General features: G+C 40.9%; 1 protein-coding gene across 2 annotated transcripts in view; it reads right to left on the bottom strand.

Moving 5' to 3' along the window:
• Positions 1-17,929, bottom strand: part of CENPF (centromere protein F) — a 62,129-nt gene that overhangs the window by 15,167 nt on the left and 29,033 nt on the right. For both annotated transcript variants that reach the window (XM_055319365.1, XM_055319363.1), the window contains 4 exons: positions 11,789-11,924; positions 6,779-10,032; positions 2,649-5,495; positions 1,232-1,384 (listed from right to left, as the gene is read on the bottom strand). In XM_055319365.1, coding sequence (XP_055175340.1) covers positions 1,232-1,384; positions 2,649-5,495; positions 6,779-10,032; positions 11,789-11,924 — 6,390 coding nt within the window. The remainder of the gene's footprint in view (positions 1-1,231; positions 1,385-2,648; positions 5,496-6,778; positions 10,033-11,788; positions 11,925-17,929) is intronic.

The following is a 17,929-nucleotide window of genomic DNA, read 5'->3' on the forward strand; positions in this document are numbered from 1 at the left end:
TCTCTGACCTCCCTACCTAAATTAGGTTGGTCTCCACCCCTACACACCCTACTTCCCAATTAGTCTGCAGTTAAGAATCTGGTCTGATTCATTTATAGCACTTGATAGATTATGATCATCTTATACATCTCCTATTTAATGATTTACTGTGTGTCTAGACTGCAAGCTCTATGACTACAGGAACTACAACACAGCTCTATGGACTTGAGGCCAAACACCTAGCGTTTCCTTTTAGTAGAGCCTATAAACCAGATTCAAGTAACAGTAGAGTTGGGATACTCCCAAGCTACTCGGTACCAAAGGAAACTCCAGCAGGTGCAGGACTCAAATACCATTCGTACAAACTCCTTCCCCATGCGGCGTTGCCAGAAAATTCCTCAAGTCAACTGCCAAGATTAGATGCCAAACGTTTTCGATTTTCCTAAGATTAAATACCGCATTTAAAGTACAGATTTCCCTAACTCCTTACACAGGCTATTACAAATAGCATTTCAACCTTTCGTGATTGTTCGGGGTCACCATCACAACTCCGTCTCGTTACCCTTTCCTAAGTGCTACCCGGGGATGAACGTGCACAAGGATGTCAGGGATATACGAGTGTTCACTGCTTAACTAGGCTTGGCAAACAGGTTTCACTGCACCTGCCAGCCCTGTGTGCATGGTAGCTGCTATGCGGGACTCAGCGTGAAGAGATTCAGGAGGAACGGAGGGCATGAATCAGCAATGTCTGCTCTGGAAACAGCAGTGGGGGGTGGCGGCCCAGATGCTGTAGATCGGCCACATGAACCCTATCCTAAAATAACATCCCAAGACTGCTCCAATTTTACATTTCTCTGTGACTTCCCGTTACTTTCCAGTTCTTAGCGAGATCAGGGCATCTGTCTCTGGCAGCGTTCTGGCTCCTAATCCGAGGCAGGCTAGAAAAGCAGATAAACCTGTTGGAAACTGCACAAAATCCATCTCCGATGCGAGGTACTGTAGTACCAGACTCGCCTGTTATGAAAAAACTATTTGGGCTCCATGATAGGAATTCTCTCAGGGCTGCTTCTGGGCTCCCAACAGGGCTGGAGGGTGAAGATGGGTGCAAGTCTCATCACGCCCTAAGTGCGGGGCTACTTTTTTCAAAAGCTCAAAAGAAGTTTGGCACGTTCTAGGTCTGACGAGAACAAACAGGGAGTGTGCACACTGCATCATCAGGGGATCATGAGCGCCTCTCAGTTCAGGAACTTACCCTGCTGCTATTTATTTCCTCCGACATTGTATTTAATTCTTCAGTTAGCCTATTTTTCTCTCCAGTAAATTCTTCTTTCAGCTCCGATGTCTTCTGTGCCATCTCGTGCATTTCCCTCTGTAGCTCAGTCTCCTTCCCGGTCATCGTGTTTACCTGAAATTTCATCTTTCATTAGGATCTGCCTTGGGTCGCCTGTTTTGTGCAAATTAATCACTTCGATACAGCCCACTCCACTTCCCTTTCACCTTCAGTCATAAGGTGGGACCGGGCTAATCCTCCCTGTACTCATCTACTCAACTACCATCCTCAAAACCTACCGGCAAGCTCACCTTTTCTTCACAGCCACGATTTAATAAAAGACAGCAATGAGGAAAGCAATGACAAGGAACGATAGTATTACTAAGTCTTAGGAACTTTCATAAAGGTATTAATTTATATTAAATATAAACACCATAGACTATTGTCTGAGGTGGCGTCTTATATTTTTTATCAATTCTGGGATCTCTACTAATCCTCTGATGCCATGCTAATCTGCAAGAAACATGCCTAGGATTAGTTAAAACCAGCTAAAGCCCTATCGTTTGCATTTGCCCCTGACATTGAAAGAGCTTGCCAGAAGTTGCAAGTTATCTCTATCCTACCTGCCATCTCTTGCAAGCTGTGTCAAAACTTGAAATTCCTGGAAAATATTACAGAGCATGATTGATCCCATTTTCTGGACGTTCTTTTTTTTAGTATTTGTCCAGTAAAAACTGAATTCGAAGCAATCCTTTCCCGAGATCAATATGTAGGCCTGGAAAGCAAAATCTTAACTTCTCATTAATAACCGAGCCCCTTGATGGCAGGTTTTCCCTTTAACCTCCAGCTAATAAAACAAGGTTGCACAAAGAGAAGGTATAAAATGGGCTGAAAGCAGAAAATCCCCAAGACATACCCTGGGAGGCATGAGGGTTCTCTTGGTCACTATTATATCAGGACCTTTGAAAGTACTTTCTCCTAAAGGCAAAAAGGCAGGGCAGGGGCAGTGGGGTCCCCTCCTGATCCTCACTCGTATCTGTTATAGTCTCCTTGGCAGCAGCTCCCAACTGGGTATTGGGAAGCTGCTACTCTAATGTACTATAAGAAAGAGAACTATAATTAGAACCAAGAACTATGCCTAACCCAAAGCTTCTCCCGCGATCAGATGCCATACCAAAAACTCGGGCTAATCCACTGAAGTGTCTCATGTGTGCCAAAGCCAAGAGTCACTGGTGTTGGAGCCAACTCAAATGTCCACAAAGTTCAAGGCCCCACAAACCTAAAACCTTTACAGGGTTTGGTCCCATACTGCAAACACCATCCAGAAGCAAATAAAATTGACACAGGGGTTTCCCTCCCTAAAGACTACCTATTCAAGTGCAGAGAGTAAGCCACTTACTTTTTCAATGAAGGATACGTTTTCCATTTTTGTCAATTCGAGCTCTTTCTCCAGGTCCTTGTGGGATTTCTGCAGTGCTTCCAAGGTGGCCTGCAACGTGTCATTTTTGGATTGCAGCACTTGGATCTTCTGCTCCAATTCCACCATCTGATTTTCCAGTTCTACTTTTTGCTTCTTCCAAAGTTGCTGCTCTCCTTCCACCTGGGACAGTTTGGAGGCAAGCTGCTCTCGGTCGTGAATTTGACTCCTCAGCATGCTGATTTCTTCATCCTTCTTCTTTAGCTTCTGTTTGTCATCTTCTACTTGTTGATGGAGGCTGTTTGCGGAAGACTGCACGTTAATGTAATTATTCTTGGCCTCATCAAGGCCTTGTAGCAACTGAGCCTTCTCGTGTTCAAGAGCATCCACCTGACTACGCAGATTCTGTTCCTGGGCCTTCCAGGTGTCTTGGTCATGACACAAGGCTGCCATTTCCTCATTTAGCTCCTTTAATTGTGTCTGAAGCATCCCCACTGCAGTTTTAGATTCTTCACTCATCTGTACTTTTTCTTGCTCTTTTTCTTGCAAGAGATTTTCAAAGGAAGAATTTAACATTTCTAACTCAGATACCCGTTCTTGCTCTTTTTGTAATTCTTTTATCACATTCTCTTTTTCTGACCTTACGTGGACAAGATCTAATTCCAAATCTCTAAGATTTTGGGCCATCTCTTCTATTTTTACTTTTAGAGTCCCTACTTCTGCTTTGGAATTCTCGGCCTCAAGAACCACGCACTCTTGGTTTTTCCCTGATATCTCTAGTTCTCTTTCAAGGCTCTCCACTCTATCCTTAAGCAAGTTGGCCTGATGTTCAGTTTCCTTCAGTTTTCCTAAGACCCGGAGCTGCTCCTTTTCATCAGCTTCTAGGCGGGCTTTCAGCTTTTCAGTGTTGTTTCTCAGCTGATGTATTTCCTGCACCAAGGGGTCCAGACTCTGTTCCTTGACCTTCTGGATTTCTTGGTCATGACACAATGCTGCTATTTCCTCATTTAACTCTTTCAACTGTGTTTGGAGCATCTCCAAGGCAGCTCTAGATTCTTCTTTCATCTCTATTTTTTCTCTCTCCTTTTCTTCTAACTGACCTTTGAATGAAGAGAGCAATGTATCTAATTCAGACACTTGACCTTGTTTGTCTTGTAGCTGTTTTATCAGATTTTCTTTTTCGAACCTTACCGTGACAAGGTCGGATTCTAAATCTTTCAGGCTTTTGGTAGTCAATTCCATTTGTGTTTTTAGGGTCTCCACCTCTGCTTTGGAATTCTCAGCATCAAGAATCACCAGCTCTTGGTTCTCCTCTGACATCTGCAGTTCTCGTTCAAGGTTCTCAATTTTATCCTGAAGCGCATCCGCCTTTCGCTCGCTCTCCCTCAGTTTCTCTAAAACGTGGAGCTGCTTCTTTTCATCAGCCTCAATGCGGATCCTCAGCTTCTCAATGCCTTTTCTTAGCTGATGCACTTCCTCCTGAGTGGAGCTCAGCCTCACTGCCACCTCACCCTTCTCCATCAGCGCGCCCTCCAAAGCCTTGGTGACGGTCAGCTTCTCGTGTTCTGACTCATGCAGTCTGGCCTGTAGGCTTTCAGATTCCCTTGAAAGTGATTCTTTCTCTTTATTCAACTGTTCAATTTGGATCTCCAACTCACTTTTTACCAAAGACAGGGCCTGTGAGTCCTTTTCCAAACTCTGTAGCTGCTCCTGGAGCCGTGTGTTATCTTCCAAGAGCTGGGTTACATCAGAGGACAATCTCTGAACGAGCTGCATTTTGTCCTTTACCTCAGCTCCAGCCATGTCACTGGGATGTAGACATTCATCTTCACGAGATTCGAGCTCTTGTATTTTCTGCTTCATCTTTTCAGACATCAGATCCAGTTCTTTCTTTTCTTTTGACAAAGTATCTAATTGTCCATGAAGCTGGTTTCTCTCACTGGTGACCACAGAGAGCTCTTCTTCAAGGCAAGTTATAGCTTTCTGCTTATTTTCATTATCTTTCACTAAGTACAGCTTCTCGGTCTGAACTGTCTCTAACTCCGCTTCCACAGAGAGGGCATGATGCTCGATGCTACCTTTCTCAGATTTGATCCTCTTTAGCTCATTTTCCACATCAAGAAACCGCTCTCTCCAGTTGTCATTCACGTTGGCCACATTATCTTCAATAACTGCATGTGACAATTTATCTGCACCTATTTCTAAATGAGAATTGAGGCCCTCCAAACTTTCTGTTCTCTGGTGTAACTCCTGGTTGTCACAAGAAGAGGATTCCAATCTTTCACTTAAATTTGATTTTTCTTTCTTGAGTTCCTCAACTATTTTTTCTAATTCTACACATGCTTCCATTTTGGTGGTTATTTGTGCTTCCTGTAAACCCAGTTTTGAGTCCAACTCTCTTATTTCATCTAGTAAACTTTCAATTTTTTTGTCACGTTCCTCTATGACATGGAGTAACCTCAAATTCTCATTTGATGACTCTTTCACCTGCAATTGAAGATTCTCAATGGTGACTTGAGTCTCCAGAAAATCAATAGGTACTAGAGCATTAGGACCAGAAAGTGACAATTCAGAAATGTCTAAACAGCCCTGTGTTTTGTCTTGCGCTAGGGTCTCGTAACTGGTTTCTGGAGACTTTTTGCTAGACCATTCTCCTGTGAATCTGACTGGACTGGTCTTGGTTATTTTTTCCATCTCTAGATTGAGGTCCTGCTGAACACCTTCTTCACAGATCTGATGAATGTCACGCTTTGGTGTTCTCTCATTAGTTTCCAAAGTATATTCTTCTGATTCTTTTACATCACAGCTAGTGTTTCCACCCTGAAGAGCCTGTAGTTGTAATATATGAGAATTCATTTTATTTTTCAAAAGTAATCAAAACAGAGTAAGTAGGCTTAATTATTACTGTATAGTAACTGGCTTCTTGCCTCTGCTAAACACATCTCTTTAAATGGCTTATTTCCCACCCCGTCTCCTCTCTCCATCCAAATATCCAACACAAGTAAATAAACGTTCGGTAAGTGTTCTCCACAGGCAAGGCACTGGGTATTTATTATGAAGACAAACCCTTCAGATCAGTTATTTGATCATCTGAATTGTAACATATTTAAATTGCATAATTTTTTCTTGCTAGAAATATTCTTGGTAGCCTAAATATAAAGTTTATTTAAGGGATTATCAAGTAAGAAGCTAAGAAAGTCCACATAAAATGTTCAGATTCCATCTTCAGCATTTACGATATTCTTCACTCAGAGAAGGTTTCATGACCAGATCCCCAGGCCAAGGACTTAATCACAGAACCAGCACTATCTATATCCTTGGATAAATTACACATCTGGACCTCACCTTCTTCTCATCTGTAAAATGGGGATCTACTGCTGTGACTACAATGACTGTCCAGTCACCACCTAACCCGCCTACCTTACTGAGGCAGACAGAGGGAATCAAGTGAAGTCATCGACTATACAGCACTACTACTTTAGCTGGTAGACTAGAAAGGACAAAGTTATGACTCAACAATTTTATAGTCCATAAAGAAAGAGATGTCTCTTTAAATGACTGGTAACAAATCATAGATTTGTATCAGAGCAAATTGGTAAGAAAATTATTCAGTAATATGTAATAAACTCCTCCATTTAGTTTCATGACTTTAACTCTGTAATATTAAAATGGTCTGAAAAGAGCAAGGATACTTAAAATTTGATCACATTGTCATCCATAAGGTCTAATTTAATACTTAACTGTGGAGTTTTTTAATTCACAAAGAGTGAAAACAAATACAGGTCCTGAAAATGACTTTCAGACTCTATAATCTTCTCCAGGACACTTTAAAAAACACCTTTTAGTAATTTCCCATATAATAAATATGAGTGGAATCATTAAAGAAATTTACAACCTCCCCCCCCAATCTGAATCAGGTTTACTCATTTTTCTAAAGTTGTGCTTTGTTTAGAAAACAACAGCAACAAAAAACTTTGGTGTATTTTGTTTTTATACCTTTGAATTCTAAAAATATTTTAAGTCTGATTTAATGTAGATTTCAACTCAAACATTTATCAAGTGCCTCCCGGGAATGTAACTAGAGAAACAGCATGTAAATCCCATATACTTACATCTTCTAGGTCAGTGCCAAGCAAAGACCGAGAACTTAAGTCCAGACCTTGTAGCTGGAGGCGTGCTACTTCGAGCTCAAATGACAGGTGTTCAGTCTGTTTCTTTTCTGCTGCCAGCTTGGACTCCATCTCCATGGTCACACTTGTCAGCTTCTGTTGCCACCGTTCATTTTCTGACAAATACTGCTTTCGGAGAGAGTCGAGCTCTTCCCTTTCAGAACTTAATAACTGTTCGAGCTCTTTAATCTCCTTATTTTTCAGAATCTCCTGACTTTCGATTTTGTCTTCTAGTTTTTTGAGGGATTGCAGGTACATCTGACATTGGGTCTCAAGGTCTTCCACGCTCCTCCCTGGCGCAGATAGAATTTCTCTCTTGGTCAGACTCTCTTCCTCCGGACTACAGCAAGACCCTTCTTCTATATTAGACTGGTTTGCTGCAATAGTCCCATCTAAATTATTCAAAAGCGAGGTTTCCCCCGTCTGGTCCAAGAGGTCTTTGCAAAAAGAAGATTCTCCCAAACTTGTAAGACTAGGGCTGTCAGTCACACAAGAGAATGACAAGGACAGAAAATGCCCTGCCTGAGGTTCTGGCATCTCCTCCTTTACCAAGTCACCTTGGAAGTTTCTCAGACTTGTTGACAACATGGAATTTTCAGCCTTTAATGCATCCACGTAAGACTGTAGCTCTGACATCTTAGAGCTCACTTGACAATGCTGATCATGTAAAATTTTGTGTTCACTTTGTAAAGACAAGAATTTCTCCTGTAATTCAGCAAAGTGCATTTGGACTTCTTTGTTTGACAATGTCAAGTGCTCATAGCAATTACGGTCATCCAAAGGATTTAAGGACGCACCTTTCTGCTCATTCTGTTGTTCGTCAGATTCACCTTCTGCCATTTCTTTCTCTAACTCACCTTGGAGAAGGCCACTTTCATCATTTAGTATTTTAACTTCATTTACTAGTTTCTCCATCACCTCTGTCATTTTACTAGTTGCCGTGATACATTCTGATCTTGAATCATTCAGCTCCGACATTAGCTCAAGCTTTTCGACCTGCAGCATCTCACACATCTTCTCTAGCTCACTCAGCTTGCTCATTGCTGCCTGTAGAGAGCACTGCAGATGTGCATTGTCATTTTGACTTGTTGACAACTCATGGAGCACTGAAATATATTTTTCTTCTGTACTTACGTCACAATCTTTAGGGCTACTAAGTTCTTGCGACTGAGCGTCTTGTTGCAAATTTCCAGTTTCTAAATCCATCGGAAGTTGAACATGACATTTATTTATCTCACTCTCCCCTTTCACAGAGTCACTAACTGATTCTGATTCTAGAATTTGATGCTCTTGTTTCGTCTCCATTAACATCATCAGGTGCTCCTTCTCTTGTATTAAGGAATTAAGTTCTTTTTGTATATTACTTTGTTCTTCCTTTAAGGTCATGATTTGTTTTAGACCATCCACCTCACTCTTGGAATTGTTATGGATATCTGCCATCTCCGATCTCAGATCTTGCTGCATTGCCCCCAATTCTAGAACTAGATTCTGGTTTGTTTCCTCAGCTAATGCTAATTTTGTTACAAGTGCTTGGTGCTCCCTTGCAAATGTTTCCTTTAAATGTTCCAGTTCCTTTTGCCTATTTTCACAAGCCCTAGTGCATTCATTTAACAAGCATTCTAACTCAGAGTTCTTTTCTTGAGCTGCTTTATACTTTTCACTAAGATCCTCAAATGCACGTCCTGTTTCTTCACATCTTTGTTGTGAAATAAGTTTTTCTTGCTTATACTGATTGGATAACTCTAAAATGCTTTTGTCTCTTTCATCTATACAGTTTGAAAAACTCTCACTTTTTTGGAGTAAGGTAATCTTCTCTTGATTTAAGGTTGCATTAATTTCCTTGAGGGTCTCATTCTCTTGGGCCAGATCTTCAATTTCCTTCCTATTTAAAGAAATAGTTGAACTCATTTCCTTTTTCTCTGAGCTCAGGGTTTCAGACAAAAGTTGTAGCTCCTTTAGAGATTCTTGAAGTAAATGGTTACTCTTTTTTAATTCCTGAATCTCTGCTTGCTCAGTTTCTAATTTTTCATTCAAAAGCTGGAACTCTCTTTCCTTGTTCTTCAGGGCAACTAAAGTTTCAGCAAAAGCATTCTGATGAATGGAAGAGTCTTCTTGTAGCTTACTAATGCGTTGACTTGTTTCGGCCACAAAGCTTTGATGCATCTGCTCTGCCTTAATGAGATTTTCTTCTATTTCTCCTCTAATTTGCACCAACTCTTGACACTGCTTTTGCAGATCAGAGTTCATCTGCTTTTGAGACTCTAATGAAAATTCAAGAGATGTGACTCGATTTTGTAAGACGGCTGAACTTCTTGGACTTTGGTCTGCTTCTAGATGGCATTTGCTCCTTTCTGAAGGCATGCTTCCTTGTTCTCCAATTATATTTGCAAAGGAATTATTCATTGCAGATGGCTGTTCAAAAGCCAAGAGACTTCTGCGATGAGCCTCATTTGTCACGAGAGAAGAATCTTTGGGTTTTAGCAGATCCTGGAGACTCTCATACTCAGCTTGTAAGTCTTGGTAACGATGGTCTTTGTCAATTACTTCACTTGACAGTAACTGAAGCTTGTGTTCTAGATCTTCGACTTGCCCAGTAAGCTCAGAAATCTTCAAGCACATATTCTCCATCTCCTTCTTATGTTTCTGATCGGAGAACTCGGCTTTCTGTTGTAGATCTACGTAAGCTTGCTTCTGTGTCTCTACCTCCACAGTCTTGCTGTCTATCACATTGTGAAGGTTTCTGATCTCAACATTCAGATTTTCACTTTCTATCTCCAGGGTTCTTACTTTCTCATTGTATTCGTGACTTTTTATTTGTTGTGTCTTGAGGCAAGTTTCCAAGTGATTGACTTTACTCTGCAAACTCCCCTTTTCTGATTCTAGCTGACGTAGAAGTTGTTCGTTTTCACTTTTCCAATGAGCAAAGAGAGTTTTCTCTTCTTTCAATTCTTCATATTCTTTCTTTTTTAACTCCAAAGCAATCAGTAAAGCTTCGGATTCTTTCTCTAGTTTGCTTAACTTATCATTCAGTTGTTCAATGTGATGCTCCCTTTTCTTCAAAAGGTCTTGAGAGCAATCTCGCTGCTTTTCCAGGTCAGCCAAGGCAAACTTTAGCTTTTCTAAAGTCAAGGAATTCTCTTGCTGATTAATTTTGTCTTGAAGATCTCTTAACATGGTTTCCTGAGAGGCGTTCTTAGCTACAAAAAAAAAAAAAAAAAAAAAAAAAAAAAAAAAAAAATTTACTTATCATGGTTTTAACAAATACTTATTCTACAAGAATTCTTAACTCTTAAAAAAAATCCAAACAAACTAACAGCTTCTCAGGCCCTATAAGAATCAGGCATGATTGCCTGGGTACCTCCTGGAAAGTAGATCACCCAATAATCATCTCAGTTTACATAAAGACAATGAGGAAATGGTCCTTATAAGGATGGTAAGACATTTGTTCATCTTCTTTCTAAGTAGCTAATAAAGTGTTGCTGCATAGAACAGCAAGGAGTTAGTTATTTTCCTAAGCACTTGAAACTTTTTTCTTTTATATGTTTACAGATATGTGTATTTTTCCCCTTCTGAAATACTTATTCAGAGAAAGAAAACTGTGAGAAGAACAGCATTGAGATGGAAATATTCTATTTCACTACAGAGTAATTCTGATTTCCCAGAAAAGTGAGCAACCATTCTACCATTTCAGCCAAAAATCCACCAGGATTGGGCTTAAGTACAAAAGAGGAAATGATGCTGTGTCTGAGGAACTCTAGGCCTATATGTACTATTAAGGAACAATGTCGCCCACATCCCGGCCTCTCACTTAAATGCCTATGTGTCTATGAATCAGAGAATCAAAAGGAAGATTTTCCAGACTCCACTGCCACCTTGTTTTCTGCCTCATGTCTACCCACGGGCCTCTCCTGGTTGGAAATAACAGCAGTGCTTTCATTCAACAGTAATGGGAAATGTTCCTCAAGTAGGTTGGGGGAAGAATAAATGTTGAGAATCTCAAGAGAAAATGCAAACGCTAGCATGTATGATAGACTCAGTTGTTACACTAAAGGGAAAACAATTCCTAGCTTTAAACTGTTAATCTCAGTCTACCTACTTCAAGTTGACGGCCCTGGTGGTGCTGTCTTCACATACTATCATTCCACTTCACATGTGAGGACCTCACACAAGAAACTGGTAACCAACACCAAAAAAAAAAAAAAAAAAAAAACCGCCCTTACCTTTCCTTTTCTTACAGTTTTCTTTCAGGAAAGCTGAAGATTAACATTTTTACCCACTGCTTGTAGAAGAACTGAAAGCCGTCTTAGGAAGATCAGGATTTTAGAGAAAAGAGTCACAGAGAAGTGTGGCACATATTCCACAGGGCAGGTTAAAAGAAGTGTTAGAGGTGCAAATACTCTGAGAAGATTAATGTAAGTAAAGACATCTGGTACACACAAAAAAATGTAAAATGGTGGGCTTGTGTGGTGCAAGCAGCATAATCCAGTGTCTGTATGGAAAGTAAGGAAATAAAATCACTCAGTCAAGGAAGTCATCAAAAAAACAATGGTCATTAAGGGCTGGGAAAACATGCATTTAATACAGGGTTTTTCCATCATCCCAGGAAATGATAACAAGCAAGGAGATGAGCTGTCTGGATAAAGCGAACAAACACACTTGAGACACAAAGAATGGCCATCTAGGGTAATAGCACCGACAATTTACTTTTGTGTGGAGAATATTTACCCTTCTGGTCCCAAAGGCAGTTTGGGACTCAGTGTGTTCCAATTAAAAAAAAAATGTCCAACTATCACTCTGAAACTAAAAAGCGGAAGAAAGAAAACTTTCTCCACATCAACTGCAGACATCTTTCTGGGAGAATATACAGGAAAACTGAAAAACATCTCTAAGGCCATCCATCTGCCCTCATGGGACATCAACTTAGAAAAATAACTCCAAACACTATTTACTTACCCCTCATTTCTTCTGCAAAATTCTGGCTCTGACTCAAACTCTGTTTGGCCTTCCTCAGTTCTTCCTCCAGGTGGCAGACCTCTCTGGCCTGTTGCTCAGACTGACTCTTAAGTAGGCTGTATTCCTTCTTCGCTTCCTAAAGCAAACATTTAATAGGTTATATTCAAAAATCACTCAAGATAGTTATGACTTCTTGCCTGATAAGGGTCCCTAATGGGATTATTTGTATATCTCACTAGTAAAGGAAGGGAGGAATCTCACTTTCTGTTTGAGCACTTCATGAACACTCACTCACATTCTTACTTCTATCAGATGATTTTATGGAGAGAGCTCAAAATAATAGCACAAAACCCCAAAATGACAATAATCTTTTTCCTTCAAGAAACAGACTTCTTTGAACTTTCTGGATGTCCTTATGCTTGTTAAAGAGCTAACTCATAAATCTTAAAAAAAAAAAAAAAAAAAAGGCAGGGGGACGACTAGGTGGCTCAGCAGTGGAGCATCTGTCTTCAGCTCAGGGTGTGATCCTTAGTCCAGGGATCAAGTCCTGCATCAGGGAGCCTGCTTGTTCCTCTGCCTATGTCTCTGCCTCTCTCTTTGTGTCTCTCATGAATACATAAATAAAATCTTAAAAACAAAAAAATCAAAAATAAAAAAGTTAACTCATAAGAAAAATCCTATTTATAAGATCCTCAAAGACATAGGCTCCAAGGTCCTATCACATCTGAATCATCAACTATATCTTTGCAAAGATCTGATGTGCTAATAAGCCAAAACTCACTACCAATTTTTTTTTTTTTTTTTTTTACTTTTCATTGTAAAACCATTTTAAGGCTCACTGTAATGAGGATGTCTTTAGGAGTATGAAGTTTTTATTAAGAAAATCTACAGGACAGCCCGGGTGGCTTAGTGGTTTAGTGCCGCCTTCAGCTCAAGGCATGATCCTGGAGACCCAGGATCGAGTCCCAAGTTGGCCTCCCTGCATGGAGCCTGCCTGTGTCTGTCTGTCTGTCTCTCTCGCTGTGTGTGTCTCTCATGAATAAATAAAAATCTTTTAAAAAAAAATCTATATCGTGCAAGATGGTTGGAAGGGTGTTATGAAAGATGCAAATATAAATAAGACTAGAATCTTCTGTTCTTGGGCCAGGTCTCCCATTCCAGTGGGGGAGGATTTGATACTAATCACTTAGTTCACACCAGGATGCGCTAAATACTAGAGAGGTGGAGTATGCTATGGGAAACCAGAGGGCAGATACATAGAAGGAAGAATTCATTCTAGATGGGGGAATCTGAGCTTTCACAGTGAAAACAGGTTCTTTAGGTACCTGATTAGGTGAAGTAGCCACACAAAAAAGCACCAGAGACTCCTATGCTTGTCCATTCTATGACTATGGAGACGAGCCTCTTTTTGAATCTTAAAAACCAAGCAATGTTTGTTTATATGTCAAATAAAAACACTATTGCCTCTCAACCACATAAGACTTGCATAATAAAGAAATCCTCCATATTCCTCAGTCTGTTTTTCAACCTTCAATGACAGTATAGGTGAGAAGTATCTCGAACTATATTATATGCCACTCTCTGGACCATAGGGGATTGGCATATAGTTATAAATTGGCAGAACCAAGCTTCTCACATCCTTAGGGGGAGAATATTTCATAAGGCCAACTTTTTTTAAAACTGCACTTCAAAAAACGCCCCCTGAGAAGAAGAGGAAATTTTTGAATCTTAAAGAAACAATTAAGACCCGTCCTCCAAAACCCTACAGCACCGTTAGAAAACAGATGGCCCTGGCAAAGCTGTGCTGGAAGGTTGCCTTCAATTATCAGTCTGGTTACTACCAGCAGATGGGTACCCACGCAGCAAAGCCAAATTCAAGAAGACAGAGGATCTGGCTTAGTAGAAAGGACTTGAAAACTTACTGGCAGCTGCTGTGTTCATGCATATGTGTTCATTTCATCTTCAGAATAAGACAGAGCCTGTTGTAGTTAGACTCCTCTGGCTCCTTTGTCCCAATCCCGCCTCTCTTCCCTGAGCTAATGGACAGTCTATCAAATTAAGAGATCGCTCAGGACTGACCTGCCTCTCTGACTGATATCAAGACTGAGAGGCGGACATTCATGCCAGTCGTGTTAAATGCTGCAAAAAGTGACCATGAAGGTGCATGGATGCTGCCGATTTGAACAAGCATCATTAAACTATGGAAACTATGATCGCTTGTTTGCTCTCCGGGCTCAGAATGATCACCACTCAAATGAGATCACAGATGTGAAAGGCAAACTACCCTACAGCACTTTAACAAGAGTAATGGAGCATCATTATTAGCATTTCTTCCCAAAATTGGACAGCAGCCAAGACTGCATGATTCATGCTAGATAGGATCAGCTGAAGGAGTTCAATATAAAACAATAACTGTCATTTAACCACCTGGGTTGACTCCCCATTTTTATTGTGCAACGTATGACATTTTCGTACCCTAAAAAAGTAATCAAATCAAGTGGCATCTGCATCTGGGAAAGGGGCAACAGAGCTGAGAAGACACTGTGTTCAAAGCTGGATGCATCCCAACAGAAAGGAAGCAAGGTAAAAAGGAAGAGAAGAGAGGGAAAGGGGCAACTTCTGTTTGTTTGTACGTCTGCTGGTCTCTATCCATCTCTGTCCATAACTGGGGGCTTTTAAATGAATAGTAAGCTCAATGGAAAGATTAACATGTATTTCTCTATTCTGGCATTAGCTCCGTAAATATTTGTTTCTAACAAAATGTTCAGCCAATCCTGGGACCCAGCAGGCTTATAATACTATGGCTACGACCAACCCAAGAATTTTACAAGGCCAAAATTTGGAAAATGAACATCTGAAAATGGATCTGTAGGCTGCCATCCATCAGCAATTAGTTTTCTGTGAGGCCACGGCCACTTAAGATTTGATTGGGTAGCTCATTAGCGGCAATGAGTTAAGCATACAAGGATGTATTCTCCTAGGCATCTCATGTATCCTCAAATGATATGCAGAATTGGACACTAGTCTAGAAAAACACAACAAAAATCCCTATCACCACAAGCCAGCATGAGGGCTTAGCAAGCAATTCCACCCAGATCAACTTCAGTTTAGGAGCAGCAAGGGAAGCATCATTTTCTAGGGCCAGACAAAACAAATTTCGGTTACTGTGTGGCATTTCATGATCCCATCCATGAATGGAGCATCATACTTCCCCTGCTGGGACAAAGTCTATACCATGAACAAGGGACGGATGCAGAGGGTGTATGGGCCCCCTTCCACCTCATCGTTCTTGCCTGCGAGGCCAAGCTCCTTAGAGAACCTAACCTGGTATACTACAGATCCTCATGCTCAGAAAGGTCCCCAGGCAAGTGTTCCCTCATCTTGGCTATCAAATGATGGTATTTTATTGCCTGCCCTCAATGCTAGGGGGCTGGCACTGGTTGTGGGGTGAGCAGCTTACCTACAGTCTCCCTTTACTTTGATACTGCATGTCAGTTTTACCATCAATTGGGCCATTAAATCACATTTCTGGTACTGATATTTTCTCATTGTGAGCAGCATATCTGTTTACTAAATGCAGACAAGGAAAATTTTCAGTCCAACTGTCGCATTATTTCAGCATCCAAAACCTATAAGCGTGCCAGGCTTGTTTGTACTTAGAATTCGATACAGAAAGATACCAGAGTGAGAGAAGAGTGGAACAGGCAAAATTGTTAATGTGAAAAATCTCAAACGCACTGTCCCCTGCTCATCACGTTCTGTGCCTACAGGGGATAGCAAGTGGTGAGACCATTGTGGAGACCAGGACAATGAGCAGGGAGCCTGCAATACTTTACTAATAAACAAACACTCATGTGCTGGGCACTGGTCTAAGCACGTTACATACAGTATTTAATTTAATCATCAATACGGCTTGGAAAAGGGAAGGGTATTATTGGTGCCTAGATGCAGATAAGTCGAGTGACTCAGAAAGGCTAGGTCATTGTCCTAAGGTCACACAGCAGGGAGGTGGCAAAAAAAAGTTGCAATCTCAGGTCTCTCTTACTCTAAAGCTACCATTCTGCTACTGAGCTATTCCACCACTCTAACCAAGTAAATCACTTTTCTAATGCCAATCTCAATTCAAAATGCAAGAGCCAGCTAAACCCTTTGAGCTCTTGATATCCTCCAAAGAAGACACATTAACCATAAACATCAACTAAGGCAAACGATACATGAATCCCTTAGCCCAGTGAGAGGCTCTTTCACAGGACACAGAAATCAATGAAATCTAAGTGCAACATGATACGCATTTAATGTAAGGGCTAGAGTTCATGGTGGACAAGCTCTACAGCTGGCAAAGCAGACCCTGTGGGGGTGCATAAGTCTCCAGAAACACCTGCAAAACAATGTCCAGCCCACCACTGTGACTTGGCCAAGCAAACAGTGTTTGGACCCTCTTAACCAGACGACTGCTTCTACAAAATGTTTCCACCAGGCAGCCAGTGGAGTCGCAGGAGAGTTTTCTGGCTGGAAGGAAAGCTCACAGGGGGAAGAGTTCGGTGCCAGTCTGCCTGTGGAAATGTTAGCAGAAGCATCTGTTGGTTGGTCCCCACTGGCCAAAAGGCAAACATTTGTTTTGCTGAAACAAACACTCCCATTTGAAAACGTTCGCTGATGAAACCATCATCTGACATGAAGTTTGCTTCCACTTGGGTTGTTGGGAGCTGTGGCCTCCCATCCCCAGCAGCATTACCCCTCTGAGGCCTGCTGCTTTAGTGATCACCTCCTTGCTACCAACAGATGTTCTGATTTTACAATCATGATACACTCTTCAAAGCTGTGGGGATAAATACATTTAGACTTTCCTCATCTGATAAATAACTGTTCCTTATACAGAATTCTTTTTTTTAAAAAAAGAATCTTTAGTCTAAAAAGTGATTGCAAAAGATTTAAAGAAGTGGGAAAAATTCTTTCCTGTGACATTTGATAGAAAAAAAAACAACTACCGTTCTGCTGTGCTTCTTTGTAAAATTACAGTGCTGATTTATGGTTCTAGTCAAGCTGTTTCAATCTACCAAATGTCCCTAAATGGTTCTCAAATAAGCCTTTTAAGATAAACTCCAGGCCAGGGCCCCTGGGTGGCTCAGTTACGCATCCAACTCCTGATTTCAGCTCAGGTCATGATTCAGGGTCATGGGACTGAGCCCTAAGTCGAGCTCCATGATGGGCACAGAGTCTGCTTAAGATTCTCTCTCTCCCTCTGCCCCCCAATGTCTCCTCTCCTCTCTTAAAAAATAAATAAACAAACAAACAAACTCCAGGCCATTAAATAAAGAGAGAAGCCAAATTAAATAAAGTATGGATAAAAATCCCATAACATCAGGACACTCTCCTCATATCCAAGCCACTGGAGAAACTTCATTCACCATTTTGTGTGAAAAGCATGAATCTCAAAAAAAAAAAAAAAAAAAAAAAAAAGATAATCAACCTTGCTCATGCCAACATGACTTTGGATGTTAGGGCAACAAATGACATTTACTTCTTGTTTGGGTCTTTTTTTTTTTTTTTTTGAGCGAGAGCATGCACAAGCACACGACTGGGGATGGAGCAGAGGGGAGAGAAGCTCAAACAGACTCCATGCCCACTGCAGAGCCCAATGTGGGGCTCAATCTCAACTTGAGACCTGAGCTGAAATCAAGAGTCTGAGGCTTACCAAACTGAGCCACCCAGGAGCCCCTTATAGGAATTTAAAATCTAAAAATCCTTCAACTATCCTTGCTTTTGTTTATTCAAATCTATGACTTTCCACGAGGTTTCTAATATGTGTTGACTCAAAAGCCAGCCTTAGAAAGGGGATTTAAATTATACTTCCCATCATTCATTTTGTTTCTTTCCACTTCTTTCCATCTCTCAGGTAATCTAAAATAATAGTTTTTTTTTAATTTTATTTATTTATTCATGAGAGACACAGACAGGCAGAGACATAGGCAAAGGTAGAAGCAGACTCTGAGGGAAGAAGCCCAATGCAGGACTCGATCCCAGGACCCCAGGATCACAACCTGAGCTGAAGGCAGACACTGAACCACTGAGCCACCCAGATGCTCCTAAAATAATCTTTAAAAAATAAAAAACAATTACTACATGATCTTAATACAAGCC

This window comes from Nyctereutes procyonoides, unplaced genomic scaffold, assembly GCF_905146905.1.
Source record: "Nyctereutes procyonoides isolate TBG_1078 unplaced genomic scaffold, NYPRO_anot_genome, whole genome shotgun sequence".
In the NCBI taxonomy this organism is placed as follows: domain Eukaryota; kingdom Metazoa; phylum Chordata; class Mammalia; order Carnivora; family Canidae; genus Nyctereutes; species Nyctereutes procyonoides.